The sequence below is a fragment of the Trematomus bernacchii genome, unplaced genomic scaffold (genome assembly GCF_902827165.1).
Source record: "Trematomus bernacchii unplaced genomic scaffold, fTreBer1.1, whole genome shotgun sequence".
Taxonomy (NCBI): domain Eukaryota; kingdom Metazoa; phylum Chordata; class Actinopteri; order Perciformes; family Nototheniidae; genus Trematomus; species Trematomus bernacchii.
Window position 1 is genome coordinate 6,447,191 of NW_022987851.1, and position 19,419 is coordinate 6,466,609.

Below are 19,419 nucleotides of genomic sequence, written 5' to 3' on the forward strand. Positions count from 1 at the left end.
AAGTTTGTTGCTCTCTGGGGGGGGGGGGGGGGCAGATTACTTGCTTGCATGACAACTTTCCAGACTGGGAGAGAGAAGGCAATAAAAACACACAATGCGGGAGACAGAAAATTGCATTAAATTACCATTTGTAAGGATGCGGTTTGACAAAAAAAGACGGTTGTTGTGCTAGCACACAACCTCACTCATTGTAAAATCAGAGGCAGCACTGAACTAATAACCAGTCTGTCTACGAGGAGGGAGGTATAGGCTAACTGCACCCACCAGTAATCCTCCCTAACTCCCCGTCGCCTGGAACCATAAACAGCCCTTATCAATCCCTGGAGGAGTTATTTGACATCAGCTCCTGGTTGCATAACATCTTAGGAATGAAACAGAAAGCTTAAACAAAATGTTGATAAAACACTCCCTTCATCTGGGTGCCCTGGTATTTACCAAAAACATGTACGCAGCATGCAAGTGTTCAGCCTGTTAGGAACAGGAAAGCTCATGCTGCTCTCTTATATATTTCAGCAATGCAGCCAGGAAATTAAATTGGGACATTTCAACCACTTTGGTAAAGAATGTATGAACAATACAGGTAATTATTCTCCTCGTTATCAACCGGATGAATCTTCACCTTTAGGCAAAACCTCAGAACTTGTTTGAGTCTGGGAAAGGGTGGTTGCCATGCGTGACATAACAATAGGAGCCAAGAACTTCTTGTGAAATTGAAAGATCTGATAGAGGAACATTTATAGTAAAAGAGTACTGTGGGTAGAAATGAAACTGACTGTGTGACTAGTTGTACAGTATGTGGGTGTACATGAGGACGTAATTAAAGATGTTAAATACCTCCGGAGTGTATCTGCAGCCCCAGCAGGAAATATGACTTGTAGGAACAGGCGTTAACAGTTATCACTAAATCTTTTTTGGGAATCCAGCGGGGAATTCACACTAACACGCGATTATACACACTTAAAACACACTGTTGCAATCATTTAGTACGGAAACACCCCTATCAAAGTACACAGGAGACTTCTACCCCCAGTACATACTGTATATATATACAACAGTACATGCAATGTGCTGCCTTTGTTTCAGTCTGAGAGTTTCAGTCCGGATGAACATGGTATTACAGTCTGTTGGACCGAAGAAAAAAAACATTATGATTAGGTATGTTCTGCTTCATGAGACAGGTTGGGCTTTCCTTAGCTGTGAGTCCTTCCTCTGGAAACTCCTGGGGATTTAAACAATGTCTGACTAGCCAATGTGGACACATTAATCCTCCCCGGGAGCTACAGCTTCTAACCAGAGAGGACAGCCCACTGGTGCGACTGACAGTCTCATGAGAGAAGGGAAGGGTCAATGGGTCAAACCCCACAGCAGCCACATGCCCTACATGTTCTGTCAAAGCGCCTTTAGACCAAATGATGGCATTAAACTAACAACATGTTGTAAAATGGGCTTCTTGAAAATGTATGATTATGCTATACCTTGCTTCATAAATACAATATTACATTTCAGTGTTAGTAGTTTTATTATAAAAACTTTATTTGATCATGAAAAATAACATTGTCCACCTATGTGAACATCTATTCATGATTTTGTACTTTAAAACTCAATATTTAGGTGACATAAAATAATAAAACCTTTTTGAAGAGTAATCAAACAATTACCATAATACTTTGGCTCACAGTATGACATGACCTTTTTTTTGTTTAGGGGCACATTTTAAAGTGACTACCTGTTTCTTAATGCTGAATACTTTTCTGTGTGTTCACTGTACATAGCTTTGGCAAAGGGCAAATGATATTCCTCAAAAACAGAACTATACAGTAAAGAACTGATCAGCAGAACTACTGAGACTAGACCTATCAAATTTTACACAGCGGCTCCACTAAGCACATGGCAGGATTAGTGATACCCGGGCCCCGGCACTAATACTACAGCACAGACTCATAAACAAATGCCCATAGCACACTCCACAGCACAACCACACATAAAAGCTGACGCTTACAGGTCAGCATCGAGGTCAGCATGTTCCCCATGAGGAATTTCAGCAGAGCCTCTCAGACCACACAATACTTTCCCTCTCTTATGAGCTGTCTCTTTCAACCGCAGAAAGAAGTCACTCTTCAATTCCCAAGTGAGGTGATGTCCTCATCTTCTCAACCCACTGCTGACAGTAATCCACACAGCTCTTACTAAGATTTAATCAAGTGTATCTTTACTCTGCAAGTTCCTGTTGGTTTCTGTAGGTATTTATCTCCCACAAAAGAACAGTGTTGTTGTCAAATGTAAAAATGACAAGCTTAAAATACGACCTCTATGTCCCTTTGAACCAGGCTCCCGGGGAGACACCTAATTTATTAACACTGTGGCCTTAGGGTGGGGAAGGACACGGCTCATTGATACCCCTGAGGTCATCTTTAAAAAAACACACACAATTAGCCCAGACTGATCAAATCAAGATAATTCCACTGGTATCATTAAACAAGAAAGGCAAGTTATAACTGATCATAAAATATTGATTGTACTATTTACCTGTAATCCATTAATAGAAAATAAGGGGAATGTTTTGTAAGTCTTAGCTCCTTAACAAATAAGTCATGAATACTCCTATGCTAAAAAGTGTTTCGCTGAACATCACGTGGAGTTTTAGCTTTATAAAAATGTCTTTCCTCTTAAATACTAGATTGTGTAATTCATAACATTGAATATTTCAATGTATTTCTTCAGCTACTTAATTGTTTCATCACAACGATGATGTAATGATAAAGCCCTGAGGATCTGACAGCTCAATACGATTAATTACACAACTTTAAGATACTAGCTCAGAGCAACAACATAAAACGTAATAAATCATACATGTCAATGGGCAACTGATATATTTCAACAATAGTCCCCTTGTTTTACCAAGCACTTTTCTACTTCCTTCATTCTTTAATCCAAGATTCTTCTTTTTTTAAATGTAGGCTTTCTTTGATAAGGGCACACAACTTGAAGAGTCTATGAAATGATTTCCATGCCCCATGAAAATAAATAAAAGCTGCTGGAAATACATTAGAAACACTGGAACAAAATGATAAAGTATTTTGATTAAGTTTACGAGCCAAAACCTGAAACATCATTAATATGGTCCTCCGATCTCAAGCAGCAACGTTTTTAACACCAACAGTTTCCCTTTGGTCTTCACTGTGTGACATTTTTATGTGTTGAGGACAGTGCTGGGTGTGCTGGGAAATTCCAAGTGGCATGGCTGATAAAAACATAAATCATTAACTCGTCATCCTTTCCTGTTTGAACTTGTGCAGTGTTGATGGTTCAAGAGAAATAAGATAAGCAAACTGTGCCTCTAAAACAGAATCACAAGACTTAAAATAATTGCTTCATGCTTGGAAACACAGCACTAGCATTTTTGTATACGTTGCATTTCCAGCAGTTCTGAACTTACATTGCATCAAACTCAGTCCTGTACTTTATTGAAAAAGTAACACTTTCAAGAAGAGCAGAGGTATACTTTTGGCATTTCCTGTGCATGTTTTCGTAATAGAGGTGCAATTCTTGCAAGGTGTTGCTTTTCACAGGATATGAAACAGATAGAATGGTAGAATAATTGTGTTTGTGGCTGATGTGTATAGTAATAATAATAATAATAATACATTTGATTTATATAGCACACTTTAAAAACAACGTCATCTCAAGGTGCTTCACAAAGCTATAAGGAACAATAAGTAAAAAGTTATCTAAACGAGCATATTGGATAAAATATGGCAATATAAAAATAAAAATAAAAGGTTAAGAGCATAGAAGGTTTAAAAAATATAAATAAAGTAAAGGACAGTCTGTGCATGGCATGAGATTGATGTTTAGATCAGTGCAACGATAAGAAAGCAAGCGCTACATTTAAATGTCTTCTCTGACATGAGTAGAAAGGAAATTATATTTCACAATATAGTACATCTGAGAACTAAGCTGGATATCTTTTACCAGAGAGGCTCACAGTTTCTTTACTGCCAGGAAAATCTGCCACGGCCAATGCCCCATGACACTAGTTCCTGGGAGCTACACAGGAAACATTTTATAGCATTACGAGGAAGGATAAGTTTAACTTCACAATTTGAATGAATGGGATTCAAAACAAAAATATATACGTGTATTACTTTTAAATACATTTCATCAGAGCGATATACTTACTTACAGAGGTGGGAGAAGTAGTCAGATGTTGTACCTGAGTAAAAGTAGCCTAGAATCTAGCAATACTCTGTTAGAAGTAAAAGTCCTGCAATCAAAAGTATTAGCATCAACATATACTTAAAGTACCAAAAGTACTTATGAAGCAGATCAGCTCATTTCAGAAAAATATGTATTATATGTTTGATTATAATTATTGATGCATTAATGTGTTTATCAAAGCTGGTAAAGGTGCAGCTAGTTTGAATGACTTTGTATACTGCCGTGAAGCTTGTGAATTTACTCCAGGTGAAACTAAAGTCTGATTTTAGTGTTGAGTATATTTTTCATCATTAATCGAAAATAACTAAAGGTACAAAATAAATGTAATGATGTAAAAATACACAATTTACCTCTGAATTGTAGTGGAGTAGAAGTACAAAGTAGCATAAAATGGAAATACTCAAGTTGTGTAAACGTACTTAGTTACAGTGTTTCCTACCTCTGCTTACTATACTACTTTCTTTATTTTTGATTTCATTAAAATCCATATAAGCTATAAGGAAAACGTTTCAAGACTGTTGAAAAGTCTGCTATCTGCTGTATTATTGTCTCAGAGAAAAGGTGGCAAAGGGACAGGCAGCAGAGCCTGTGACCTTGCCTCAAGGTGGAGCATCCCCTCAGGAGATGACACATGTGTGAGCCACAAACAATAGCAGAGTCTCTAATTGCAAATGGCCACATAACCTGCACTGTCCCCCTTCACACAGCAGGGGATCCAAATGTAACCTTTTTTTATGAGCTTTTTGTACAGTGAGCGACCGATGAATTGTGGAGCTCCACGACAAACCCTGCTCTTCTATTGTCTGGTGCAGAGCTACAGAAAACATGCAGGAGACAATGGAGGGTCAAGGCAGAGGGCCTAAAATAATCACAACAATGACATTTCCCGTATTTATAGTTGCAAAGAGACTCCCAACTGCAGCGCCTGAGTGCTTTGTTATGAACAGGAAGAGCTTCTCCCCGTGAAGAATGAACAGCACTTCTCTTTATGAGTGAGTCATGGTAGCAGGTTTCATTGTTTCCCTCAGTGTGTGGTTGATACCACTGTGGATTTAAACGTTTCCCTAAAAACGCAAATACAGTGCAGAAATTACAAAGCTGAACATTTAAAACAACTCAGTTTGCTCTGAATAAGAACACTGAAATAAGTTTTGGGTTAAAAATGCCGTTCGAAGCATGGTTAGCTAGACAAAGTTCACTGGGTCATCTTGCATCTGCAGCGCTCTTCCTGTGTGAAGCTTGAGGCGCTCAGAAAGCAGGCCAGAAAAAGAAGCACGATGACAGGCGAACAAAAGGGGAACGGAGATTGTTGCAGATAAAAAGCGTCAATATTTCATTAAGGGTGATGACAGTGTGCGGTGTGCAGACCACTTCCAAATAGACAAAATGAAAGGTCTTTTGTGCATCCTTTGATGAGAGGGGAAGCTACTATCAGGTCACCAGGATGAGCAGAAAGAAAAATCAATGTTGTGCTTCAGATTAGGTGTCTGGGCAATGGCAGGAGATTCAGCCTCACTGTGCCTCTGAATAGATACTGAAATACAGGATGTAGCCTGTTATCAAATGAGTAAGACGACAAGTTAAGGCAAACAGAGAAAGAATGGAGAGGAAATGCTATCACGATGTGTGCCCTTAGTTTCATAGATTTTGGTTTTAGCTGCTCAGCTTGCACGCGAGGTACAGAACAGGGACATTTGTGGTTTTTGCTTGTACTTGTTTATGAAAACAATGCAGTCAAGACCTCACACCTTACATCTACTTTTTGCGGTGTAGCAGTGCTGCACTATTTATTTAAATAGATATATGTAAGGGCCTTTTATATAGCCTTTGAGATACAACAGACACGACTTCATATCCTTCCTGCAAGAGGAAGCTTGTGTTATTCTGCTGCTATGGCTCTATATTATCTGAAGTACAACTTCATAAAGTGTTCAGTCAGGATTCTGAGTTTTACCTGAACTGTTGGTTCAAGGCCTTGCAAGACCTGACAACAAGGGGTGGACTAAATAACCTGAACACCCACAATGTTATGTAAACCAATCGTGTTTAAATTCACAAAGATATAATCATCTTTTTCCTTTATGAGGGATGCTAATTTCTGAGACTCTTTGGTGTTGTTTTTAGAAAACACATATATAGTGTGAGATGCTGTCATTATATTTTAATGACAAAATCTGTCTATGTTAATTGTTACCAAAAAATAGCAGACGCTGTGACTCAAGGCTCGATGTGGGCCGACTTTCTGGCTTGCTTTATCAGTGCCACTGAGCATAATGTAACTATTAATAGAATCTCAATAATCAGATCAAAAAGTGAAGAAATTATAAACAGTTTGGAAAATACCACAACAAAAAGACAACACTTTATACTATAGTACTATTTGTTTCACTGTAAGGTTGTTTGTTAGCTACTTGCACAAGGTTAGTCATTCTAGGTCAAAATGTATTATGTCTACTAATATTACAATGTGTTACAAACATCGCCCCACACTTGGATTAAGGCCTTGGTTTAACACTGGTGTCAATGTGATATCAGAGTAGTCGAATAGTACATACATACATTTCAGCATGTTTTTTATTTAATGCCAAATTGCTGAAAGAATCAGTGTCTAATAAAGACATTCACCTAAATAAATAATCAAACATAAGAATCTGACTGAACATTTAATGTCAACTTACAATTCCTAACACTTCTTGATACTGAAGGCTGTCCAGAAATCAGTCGATTCAAAAAATGAAACCCTCAAAAAATATGTTGTACTGCTCTTAATAACCCAATCCTCATTATACCATTCAAGCTTAGACTCCTCAGTTAATATTAGAAGGCTGAGCTAGAGAGATGCAGCCAAGCCCTTTGTGTAAACTGTTGGGAGACCCTCCTATCTGCAGGACACACAGCATGGGGGTGTTGTAGCTCAGCTATGCGACACCACTTAATCTGTATCCTTACTAAACATGGACATCTTTGGAGGTGCAAGGGGAAACACAGTGGGAATAAAAAAAAGCAGGGGTCTGTGGTGTGAGCCCTGGAGGGGAATTCAGTGTGGCTTCATGATAAGGGACCAGAGCTTCCTCAATAAAACACATCGCTGGCAGATATCTGGAAAAAGCCTCTCATATAGCACAGTCCTCCTGTCAGCCGAGGGGAGGTTCAGTCCCTGGAGGAACTTTGGCAGCAGGATAATCCATCGCTGGTGTGACCGTTGGTGAATCAGCAGCATTATGGTTTTGTTGACTCAAGGGTCTGCAGTATATGTATCCTGTTGAGCCCAAACGGTCATGGGCGAGGCATTATTTTGGTTTTACTGTTGCCAAACATGTGGTTTGGCTGTTTAATTACTCCATTATGTAGAGCTTCTAATTTGGCAGAACAAAGACTAACAGGCTCTACTTTTTCCCTCTCATTAAATGTATTTATGCTCTTAAAACCAAGAGCAGAGTCCCTTATATTCACATAAAAGCACGGTGAGCACTTTTCGGACTATTCTAACAAGCAGAATTATTTCAACAAAGGTTTATCTATATTTGAACCAGGATCTAACATTTCTCACTCCTTCCCACAACAAAGGTTCACACGAGTGATTTCAACTCCACCTAGTGGTACAAAATTAACACTTGCTGTTTGAAAGACGAGCAGTCATCTCCCTCTCTGTCAGCCATTAGTGGTCACAGACATTTAAAAATAACACAACGGCTAAAGGGTCCAGATGTTGGGTTTGCTTGTGTCTCGCAAAGAGAATAAAACATAAAGAATACCGATGACTCAACATGTTTAGTCTACTTTTGATATTGCAGCGGAAATTGACATCAAAAGTTGAGGGCGAGCTCAAAATGGTGTGACCCCTTGGAGACCCAGCTGCTCTGAGTCTAATACTTCCTGCTTCCCCGACAAGCCAAACAGAAGCCCCCCGTCAGATGGCCTCATTCTGCTGGGAATGTTATCATTGGTAACCTGAACAGTACACAGCAGATGTTCAAATCCAATTAGAGACAGAGCGCACACACAACTCAAATATCTTTATGTAAAAGAGTTTAACAGTATACAATTGGAACTTTAGTGGATTTTTGCGATAAAAAAAATCAATGCAGCACCTGAAACATACATTATAAAGAACCCAGTGTTGTTAGAGCTTAACTGGGTTTCTGTAAACGTGGATAAAAGATCCAGACCTGGTCTCATATACATGATGTGAAATGATTTTGGCAAACAGTTAGTGTCTGTAGTGATTGTTTACAGTGTGATTGTGTAAGCATCCTGACTTTAGTGTTCTGAAAACATTTTCTCAACTTCATCCATCCAATCGCATGGATATTCTTCCTCAAAGTCCCTGTGAAGAAAGGAGAAACAGTACGACACATTTTGACTTTGTTATCATCTGAGAGGTCATACAAAAACAGGACATTCCGTACATTGAACGGATATCCAGCAGAGATTCATACAAACCTCTCCTTGTACATTCATATTTCATGTGAATTGGATCATATTTGATTTATTTATCTAAATATGTCTCTGCTTTGGAAGCTCAAAAAAGAGTGAGTCGGACATTTTGTTATAATTTATCTTTGGCAACATAAATATTTAAATAAAGATAAATAAAGGAAACAGACACATGGGTTCAGTATCATATCTTTCCCACCCATAAACACTTTGTCAAAACACAAGTATGAGCCAAAGCGATATATTGCTATTTTTAAAATCTCATTGTAGGAAAGCTGTCTTTAATATAAACAACCTAAAGCCATTTGCATAAAATCTGGTTAAAAAAACATTTTTTTAAACAGTCCCTGAAACATCACATACATAACAGCACTACTTGTTTTTCAATCTGAGGAAAGGAATTAACATTTTCCCAAATCAGCAAAAAGAATAATAGTGCTTACAGGATTCTTTAAGAAAATAAAATGTAAACAGACAGTATTATACATATGTATACAAACTAGGGATGGGAACAATTAATCGAATATTCGAAATTATTCAGTTATTCGAATATGAGAATATGAGTTATGAATATTTTAATTTTTTGGGAGGGGTGCCTTAGTTGATTACATATTATCAAATGGAATAATTCAATGTATACGACAGTGCCATAGCTAAATGTGTTGGGTCTAAAGGTGTGTTTTGCTCAGCTCACCGGTCCCTCACAGCAGGCAGAGCTGCAGGTGCTGCTCTCGGGTCCGGTTATACTTCACTCTCGTTTATGTCCAAATCCATCAGATCTAGCTAGTTCTAGCTAATGATATGGCTGCTGCCCCTCCCTACACGCTGATCACGCAGACTCAAACCTCATCTTATGCCCAAATTCCAGCTGAGAGGGTCTTCTCTACAGCTGGCCTGATTGTGAATCGCCTCCGCACCCACCTCTCCCCTGAGCATGTAGACATGCTCATATTCTTAAACAAGAATGAGTATTGAATAGCTGCATTCTGTGCATAGGCCCTGTTATAGGTTGTTGATCTCTGTTGTAATAGGGTTACGTTACCCTAACCCGTTATGTTGTTCGTGTATGATCCCTCTTTCATTTAAAAACCAAGTTATGTTTTAAGCATGAAAGCTGTAGGCCTATAGCTGTCAACTGTTCAAACTGTGATCACCAGTTCAATACATTTGACAAATTCGACTTGGTTTTTATACTTACTTGAACATGTATTTTTTTTTTTTTTTTTTTGTAAAAATGTTTTAATAGGATATGTACATTTCGGTTAATCTGTTAACCGTTTTTTTGGGGGTCGAATATTCACCGCTTTCAAATTCCCATCCCTAATACAAACCCAAAAATATATATTTAATTAAACTATTAATTACAAATCTAAATGACATCAACAGTTAGGACATCCTAAAACCAACCCGGTATCACGGCAAGACGTGAACATGTGACGATCTACCATGCTGGGAGACGTGAATATGTCACGGTTTCGTCCCTTCAAACGTGACAGTTACACGGTATTGTTAACATGGCCCAACCAGTGGAGAAATACCCGGAAGTGCCTAGCAAATGGTCTACCGCGCCTATTGGTCGGTTTTTATTGTCAAAATGAGATGTTTTTAATTTATTTTGTAATCATCACACTTGATTTCGCCGATTTTCTTGTTGCCCTAGCTGGTCGACACCTCTTTTAGCAGAAACAAAGGCTACATTAATGTATTAAATCGATGTTAATCCATGTGTGTGGAGGTGAGGATGTGGAATTAACGGACGTGACGTTGTGTGATTGCGTTGCCAGGCAACGCAATTTACAAACTCTTCAACTACAACCCTAATTATATTTTAAAACATTTTAGAAGGCCTCACGAAATACTTTAATGTAAATTAAAATGTAAATGTGAAGGGGTGTGTGTAATGTGGTGATTGACATTATTCACCCACGGATCTATGGGTTGGGGGTATTGTTCCGCACGGACATTTTAGTTAAACGGACTTACTGTTGATGTGAAATCCAAAAAAAAATACGTTATACACCATAACGGTGCACAGCTGATATAAAAGGACTTGTCGTTTTTAAAGATATTACTGATTTTCTTTGAATATAAGAATGTAAATACTGAGTTGAGAGAATAGTCAGGGGATTTGGGTGATGGGAGACACATCTATGGATTCAGAATTTCAATAGCTTACTGTTAAATGACAGATATACCTTTCTGTCTGTGATGTTTTACAAATCAGATATTAGAAGTAAAACATGTGAAATAATATAGCAATATCCTGTACAATTATGTGAAAACATGAATAAAACTACACATCTTCAGATGTTATACATACACAAGTGTCCTACACTAATAATACAAAGTTATTATGGCTGTGTGTACCTTGTGTGCACCGCCTAGTGGTTAAAGCACGTTATTGAATTAGTTGTGTATATGATATGTCAATGATCCTTAGAAAATCTTGAAATCTTGAAAGGGATATGCAAAATAGCCATTATATACAGTCTTTAATTAACTATTAGTAGAGAATAACGAGTAATGAATATACTTTATAGGGATCTGCAGATAAATGTTTAGTCTTCTCAAGCAGCAACTATCAAATATCTCTCCTGATTGTTGGCACTTGACAATCACCTTCACTGAATTTTACTCAGGTGTAACTAAAGCCTGATTTAAGGGTTGTTTATATTTCACATCCTTAATCAGAATCTGCAAAGTAACTAAAATAAATGTAGTGGAGTAAAAATACCAGGTTAACCTCTGAATTGTAGTGGAGTAGAATTGCTGTTTTGTTTAGTAATGGATATTGAATATGGAATAAAGGTTTTGACAAGACCTGGTGTAACAATAATCAAAAAGGACATTAAAAGAGCTCCAGATGTCAATGATCTAAACAAAACAGCACACCTGAAATGTATATTTAAATACTTTATTAAGGGCAGTGAATTAGTTTTTTCAAATCAGTGTTATACAGTAAGTGTCATAGACAGTGTTACATTGCTATTATTATCCTTAAAATATATATAAAACAAAACCATTTATGATCTTTTTTTTTGGGTGGTTTACTAATGACAGTTAATTCTGTTTTTGCTATTGATGGTTTCATTTTTGTGAAAAATAATAAAATAATAAAATAAAATAACGTGCTTTAACCACTAGATGTGCCTTTCTATCAGCTGTGCACCGTTATGGTGTAAATACAGCCTATCTACCAATTGGATCAAATATAAAAGTCAGCCGAATTAGTATTGATACTGCAAGGAGACGTATTGTGTGAAAAGAAATGTAAGATGTTGTTTAATTGCTGATATATTTATGATCCACGTCACGTTTTCAGTTTTGGCGGCAGTGCTTCCTGTTTGTTCAGAAGTCTTCTCATCAGGGCTCTATAAATACAGAACTACGGCAGATATGTCATATTTAATGCAGCCGAACCGTGTATTACAATGCCGTTATGTGATGACCTCCAAAGAGAAAAGCAAGCAAACTCGGAATAAAGTATTATTTTATTTTTAAAAAATGTTTTCGGATTTCACATCAACAGGAAGTCCGGTTAACTGAAATGTCCGTGCGGAACAATACCCCCAACCCATAGATCCGTGGGTGAATAATGTCAATCACCACATTACACACATCCCTTCACATTTACATTTTAATTTACATTAAAGTATTTTCGTGAGGCTGTCTAAAATGTTTTTAAATATAATTAGGGTTGTAGTTGACGAGTTTGTAAATTGCACAACGTCACGTCCGTTAATTCCACATCCACACCAGTCTATGATCCACACACATGGATTAACATCGATTTAATACATTAATGTAGCCTTTGTTTCTGCTAAAAGAGGTGTCGACCAGCTAGGGCAACAAGAAAATCGGCGAAATCAAGTGTGATGATTAAAAAATAAATTAAAAACATCTAATTTTGACAATAAAAACCGACCAATAGGGGCGGTAGACCATTTGCTAGGCACTTCCGGGTATTTCTCCACTGGTTGGGCCATGATAACAATACCGTGTAACTGTCACGTTTGAAGGGACGAAACCGTGACATATTCACGTCTCCCAGCATGGTAGATCGTCACATGTTCACCTCTTGCCGTGATACCGGGTTGCCTAAAACAGTCTTATGTAAAGGTATTTCCCTTCTGTCTAGAATAGTGATCTACTCCTAGCTACTAAAAAAGTGGTTTAAAGGTCAAAGATGGGTTCGGGTAACAGTAAAACAGGGGAAATGTGTTGTCTGGGGATGCAACATGATTGAAAGAGAAGGATGAAAGGAATATAAAAAGGTTAGAAAACTGTCAAAAAACTATAATTTAATGGGAAGACTAGGGGTAGAGGAATGTGAACATTTGGTTAGGGGTATTGTCAAATATCTGGAACAAACTACCAGAAACCCTCAGGTCCGCTGCAACTCTCACTACTTTTAAATCCAGGCTGAATACTTTCTTTTTGCCGCTACTTTTAATTGAACTATTCACATCTTACACTGCACTGTAACTGTTATTCATGTACCTGTGTTATTCATGTTTTATTATCTTTGCTTTTAAAGGTTTCTAATGTGTTTTATGCTCTGAATGTCTTTCATTGTTGTAAAGCACTTTGAATTGTCTTGTGTTGAAAAGTGCTATATAAATAAACTTGCCTTGCCTTGCTAATGTCATGTTAAACACAGCTTTGCATCTGGGTTACTCACGTGTCCTCATCATCAGAGCGAGGCTGCAGTCGCTCCTCATCTAAGGCCACTTCAGGCTCAGGACCATCAGGGTGGTCCCCCTGCGGCTGGGAGAGGGGTCCCACCAGAGGGTCCTCACCTGGAGATGGAAAACCAGAGGACTGTTTATATCACCCACTAAAACCACATACAGTTTTGGAAAAAATTAAGAGATCACTGTGAAATGATCAGTTTCTCTGGTTTTACTAATTTAAAAAGGTGTGTGTTTATTCTTTCAACTACTGACAACAGTTATCTGTGTTTGAATTCAATAGACAATGGAATGGAATGGCTGCCATACATGTAGAAATTGAGATTTAAGAAACATTTGGAGTGGTCTCTTAATTGTTTCTGGAGCTGTATTCCAATCAGAGGGAAATGACTGAAATGTAACAAGGAAAAATCATGTTAGCACATTTCAAATACAAAATATTCAGAAATGAACAGACCTCCTGGGTTTATTAAAAAGGTGCTGAAGGCTCTGCTCAGCTGGGCCTTCTCCAACACACTCAGAAGCGTCTCTGGAGGATCCTTGTCCCATCGTCTCCTCTGCCGGCTGTCCCCTGGCTCCTCTGATACACGGGACAAAACAAGGACACAGCTGATAAACTCCGATACTGGAATTTAGTGCCTAAACTTGAATTTTTAGAAGATTTTAGAAATAGCGAGGGGAAACTTCTATCCCCCCCCCCCCCCCCCCCCCCCGCCCGAGTAGTACCTGTGAGGGACTGGCAGGTTGACCCCATGCTGTCCGAGGAGACGAGGCTGGCGTTGGCCAACATCTGCAGCACAGTGTCCGAGGGCCCCGCGGCCCACTGCTTACGAGGACCCGGCTCTCTGCTTTCAGAGTGGGCTTCATGTAACTCCACGCCTGAGGGAAAGGGTTACTCAGGGTGAATGTTTTGTTATGTTAATCGTTTTCAAGAAGGTCCTGACAATAAATGACCTTTTACAAGACTTTAACCTGCCTTCACATCTGCACACTTATGTAAACAATACTCAAATACTCAACTTTTTAACTGTGAAATCTTGTTTCAATAGTTACTTTACCACTTTTTTTGTTGTTGTATTATTGTATTGTATTAAATTTTATCTTTATTTTTACCTTGTGTGAATCCTGTTTTTCATTCTGACACTGTTGCTGCTATAAACGCCGGAATTTCCCCAAGGGGATAAATAAAGTTCCATCTTATCTTATATTATCTTAAATCCACATTTGTATTCTGTGTAGACGGTGCATGCATAAAAACACAAAGAGCAAGGACAAAAAAATGAGCAGCAAATAATAAACAAAAGGAAATGTAAAGGATTTGGGAACCTATCTACAGGTGATGAAATAGCAAGCAGAGAGAAATGATAAGGTGCTCATGATGATAAATATTTGTTTTGTTTTAAAACGAATGGTCATATCAGAATGATCAAAATCTTAATTGTGACATTTAATCACGTAACATATTCATGATAGTGCTTTATTTCCCTTCTAATTGCAATAACATGTATGCTCCAACCACTCTTCACAACAACTTATGTGATGTAGTTCTCTCATAATTGCAACAGTATATCCCTTTTTCACAACCAATTGTTAACTTCGACTTGGACTCTACCTTCAAATGTCGACGTTGTTATCAAACTCTTCTCTCCCAGAAGATTAGCCACCTTCTTCCCCTCTTCTCTCTTCCATCGAGCCGTCCGCCTCCCCTGTTCCTGAGTCTCTAGCGCCTGTAAAAGATTCAAAACCCTGCCGTAAATCAAACACATAACACGAGCTCCGCGGCCATCTGAACCAACAGCAGCTTGTCAAAGGTCAGATTCCACGTAGGGTCACCACAGCAGGGCAAATTGTGTAAGAGTTTAAATTCTCACTTTGACACCATGTTATGACTGTTTGTCGTTCTGATGGATAGGTAGCAATACAATCACTTCAGGTGCAACTGTTTGAGTGACTGTCACCATGCAAGAGGATCAGTGAACTGTTTTTGAGGAGCACAGAGGGGGGCTAGGTCTGTACCTGGGAGGGCAGATGTGCACGGAGGAGTTTGGAAACCCTGTGGGAGGTCAGGATGCTGTGCATGGACGGCCTGTCTTTTGGGTTTGTCTTAAACATCTGCTTGAGCAAATACTGCAGTTCGTAGGGCAGGTGATTGGGGAGGGGAGGGTACGCACCCCGACACACCTTAAGAATAAGGCTCTTCCAGCTGGATGCCTGGAACTAGACACAAGGGTGAGATGTGAGGATATCCGGGACAACAAACCATACACATCTGAGCCACAAAAAATACACAGCCGGTAATCTAACTCAGCTGAAGAGACTGGGCCTCCATCGTGTTGCAGTATCTGACTGTGCAGTAACATGACAGCAGAAGTATTTTATACAACGATTCATTGACAATATTTGGAGAGAGGCCCACAGTCAAATCTTTGGAACATGCAGATAGGAGGGAGGGGGAGGTACCGGGTGTCGCAGGGTGCAGAGCTCGTACAAAACGCAGCCCAGAGACCACACATCACTGCAGAACACATAAACACAGAGATGGTTATTCATTCACACCAGACATGCGTCATGTACTGGCACAGGCAAAAAGAAACAAGATTGGTTAACCCACGCATCAGTTACATAATCACTTCTAGGGTTGTTGTTCTGGGAATATCCAAGATGTAAACTTTACACGGGAATTCATGGGGATCTTGTTGAAAATAACTAGGGATTATTTGGTCAGGCTGCATTTACTGTATCATATTCAAATAGAAACTATCATTACTTGATCATTATTAGACATAATCCATTATGAGCCAAATAAATCCAATAATTTGTCAAATGCATACAATATGCCAACAATATGCTGTGTGGTGAGTTAGCTCATAGCTAGCTAGCAAGTTTACTAATGGGTTACTTACAGGTAATTTCAAAACACAAGCTGGCAATATGTGCTGTCTGTTAACTAAGAATAAGTTGTAAGTAAACAACTAACTCGTAAAATAAATGTTTACTATAAAGAATTTGGAATTAGATTAATAAAACTCCTCAGTTAGCATGCTCAACCAAGTTACATCCCATATGCTAACAGCTCGCTCACAACAACTAGCAGAAGGTGTTAGCACAGTGTGTGCTTTGCATGAGGCTACCATCTGCTGGTTAACTGTAATATCATAAAAAATATTAAAACATATAATTTAAAACGGTAATTTAATCAACATCTAACATGTATACATGTAGTTCTTGGCTCAAACTGTGAAATAACGTGGGCTGCAAAAAAGAGTGACTGTCAAAATAGTACAAGTTTTATTTTAAAGTTGTACAAAGTTCCAAGTCTTAACTTTCCTTGAAACATTTCCAAAAACGTTAGGGTCCCTTTGCAACCACATCACAAAGTAACCAAGTGTTTTTAGAAGAACAAATATAGAGTATCCCCAAGTCGAAAGAACTACAAATGGGAGTTTAAAAAAAAAATGTTTGTGCTAAAACTAGGCCACAATTATGTAAAAGAACAAACAAAGTATATACAGCTTTCTCCTTGTGTTTCCTTTCATTGACATTTAATCTGTCATATTAAATGGAGAAAAACTTGCAAAACAAACGCAAACCTCTTATTGTTGTATGGCTTGTTGTCCCAGATTTCTGGAGCCACGTAATATGGTGTTCCAACATATGCCTTGGAGCTGCAACCCAATCACAAAAATAGTCTGTTAAAATGAGTAGCAGCAAATCAAGCACTCAGCAGTGAAGGCAAATTGTAAATTGTTGCCGCTCTCCTCCTGTACCTGTTCAGAATACACGCTGAGCCAAAGTCCCCGAGCTTGATTGTCCCATTATCTGTCAGGAATATGTTCTGGGTAAGGAAATGAAAGAGAAGTGATGACTTAACATGAAGCCAAACTAAGCTGCCAACCATTGCAAAATGATGATATTATGCAGAAGTGGGAGATAATGTTGTTATTTTATCTCGATCAGCGGTTTTATCATTGTTCATTTCACTCCACAGCGCTCACGATGATGAGATTTTATCAACATGCATTCAACCAATAAACTAAATTATCTACTTCATGTTCGAATCGAGAGAACAAACTAAAAATGAATTATGTTCAATGTATCCATGTATTTTAACAGTTTTGAAACATCAAATAAAATGTATAAACATATTTAAGTATAAACTATAAGGACTACTGTACCTTAGACTTCAGATCTCTGTGCAAAACCCTTTTATCATGGATGTGCTGTGCCGCAGCACACATTTGAGCAAACCATCTCAAGATCTGGAAAAATAAATACAATGAAACAAAATTTAAAACAAAACTGTAACATAAAATAGTGAGGATAATTGCAGGAAGTCGAGGCCTACGTGATCCACAGAGAACTGTGTAGTTTTCTGCTGTTGAATCCTCTGGAGCAGGTCTCCTCCACTGCAGAACTCCATAGCAATACACAGGAGGCCATCAGCTGGAAAAACACAATCACACTGCACATTCCACAATCCAGACAATAACAACTGTATGTCTTGTGTAACAGAGTTGGGTTTGTGAATACCTTCGAAGGCCTCCCTGAAGGTCACAATATTAGGATGTTTCATTTTGGATAGCAGGATGGCTTCCCTCCTCGGATTCTCCAATTTGGAGTTATTCTATAAAAATGCAAATACAATCACAAATACATTCTCTGTTATGCAAAACCACCAGCCCCCACGTCCCTGTGTGGGCAACAAGGGTAGGTTAAATAACATTTCCATATCCGACCCCCGGCTATAACATATCAGTCTGAATTCAAATATGTTTATGTTTAATTCACTATGTGTTACTGATATGACTTTGTCAGGGTCCACCACTTCTGTTCCCTGTTCCATTACACATGTAAGGATACAGGCTGTAGGCTGCAGTACATACACACCTCTTATCATACAGCTGTTATATGTGGTAATACATACCTTGGGAAGCTGGATTTCCTTGACCACATACTTCTCCTGACTGCTTTTACACCGAACTAACAAAGCCCGACCGAAAGAGCCCTCACCGATGACTTTCTGGATTGAGTATCTCTCCATAGAGCTCCTTGAGAGACACACAAAGACCACAAAGGATGACAACAATACAACTAAACTGGTTCCAACAGATGTATGCTCTTGAGATGAGACTTCTGTCTTTTGGTATTCGTTGTTTACATTGAGATATAACGTGTAATAAAAGACTAAGGCACCCAAAAAGAATCTACTCGTGTTGATTGTTGGACCGCTACTTCCTTATTATTGTATGACGTAGGGCGAGATACTCAGCTGTACTGTGCCGCGTGGCCACTAGATGGCGGTAGTTGACCATAAAGGCTCGTAAGACTTTCCATGACGATTTATAATGTTATAACATTTAGTTCTGTTTGTCTTACTGTTTTATAAAAGAGGATTTCGCTTTTCAAATGGTTGCATGTCGTATTTTTCCTTTTTTATTTTATGCATGTGCTTTGTTGTGTCTGTTTGTGTACATGTTTGAATGTCCACACTGTTCATAATGTTGTAACTTTTTATGTCGCCATGATTGTTCTTTTTCGTCGATTAAACATTTCAAGAACTGAAACCAAACATTTAAACCATAATCACAAAACTAACTGGTGTTTGTGTCATTTTTGTAAACGTAATGCGTTGCAAGTCTTTCAGAGCCCGGATAGCTCAGTCGGTAGAGCATCAGACTTTTAATCTGAGGGTCTAGGGTTCAAGTCCCTATTCGGGCGGACAAAGTTTTAAAAAAGTTTTCAACGGTACAGACAGCAATAAACTCTAAACTACAATTTGCCGGTAAACAATTTAGCACTCTGGATCAAGTGAAGTAAATCTAATGTTAGATTACTTTACAAATTGTGGGAGGAGCAGATATGAAATACATTATTGTCCTGATCTGAAGTCCTTTCACGTATATGATATTTGAAAATCCCATTATGATATGACACTACAACGATCATGGCAAACCGAATCATTTTATATTTTAAAATACGAAGATGGATTGCACTACCTTCTCCTGCTAATAGAATTAATATCACACAGCAATGTATGGAGACGACCAGAAATACAAGCAATGCATTTGTTCGC

At 38.4% G+C, this 19,419-nt stretch overlaps 1 protein-coding gene and 1 non-coding gene across 2 annotated transcripts; one reads left to right on the plus strand and one right to left on the minus strand.

The window, feature by feature from the left end:
* Nucleotides 1-8,215: 8,215 nt before the first annotated feature.
* nek3 (NIMA related kinase 3) lies at nucleotides 8,216-18,584 on the minus strand. The gene is made up of 13 exons (XM_034113355.1): nucleotides 18,271-18,584; nucleotides 17,877-17,970; nucleotides 17,692-17,789; nucleotides 17,522-17,605; nucleotides 17,114-17,181; nucleotides 16,937-17,011; nucleotides 15,807-15,861; nucleotides 15,363-15,563; nucleotides 14,959-15,073; nucleotides 14,073-14,225; nucleotides 13,804-13,926; nucleotides 13,337-13,454; nucleotides 8,216-8,545 (listed from the first exon to the last, which is right to left on the minus strand). The coding sequence occupies exons 1-13, from the start codon at nucleotides 18,385-18,387 to the stop codon at nucleotides 8,479-8,481; spliced, it is 1,368 nt and encodes a 455-aa protein (XP_033969246.1). The 5' UTR covers nucleotides 18,388-18,584; the 3' UTR covers nucleotides 8,216-8,478.
* Nucleotides 18,585-18,991: 407 nt separating this feature from the next.
* On the plus strand, nucleotides 18,992-19,064 carry trnak-uuu. Its single transcript has one exon. It is a non-coding gene; the product is annotated as a tRNA-Lys (tRNA).
* Nucleotides 19,065-19,419: the final 355 nt, after the last annotated feature.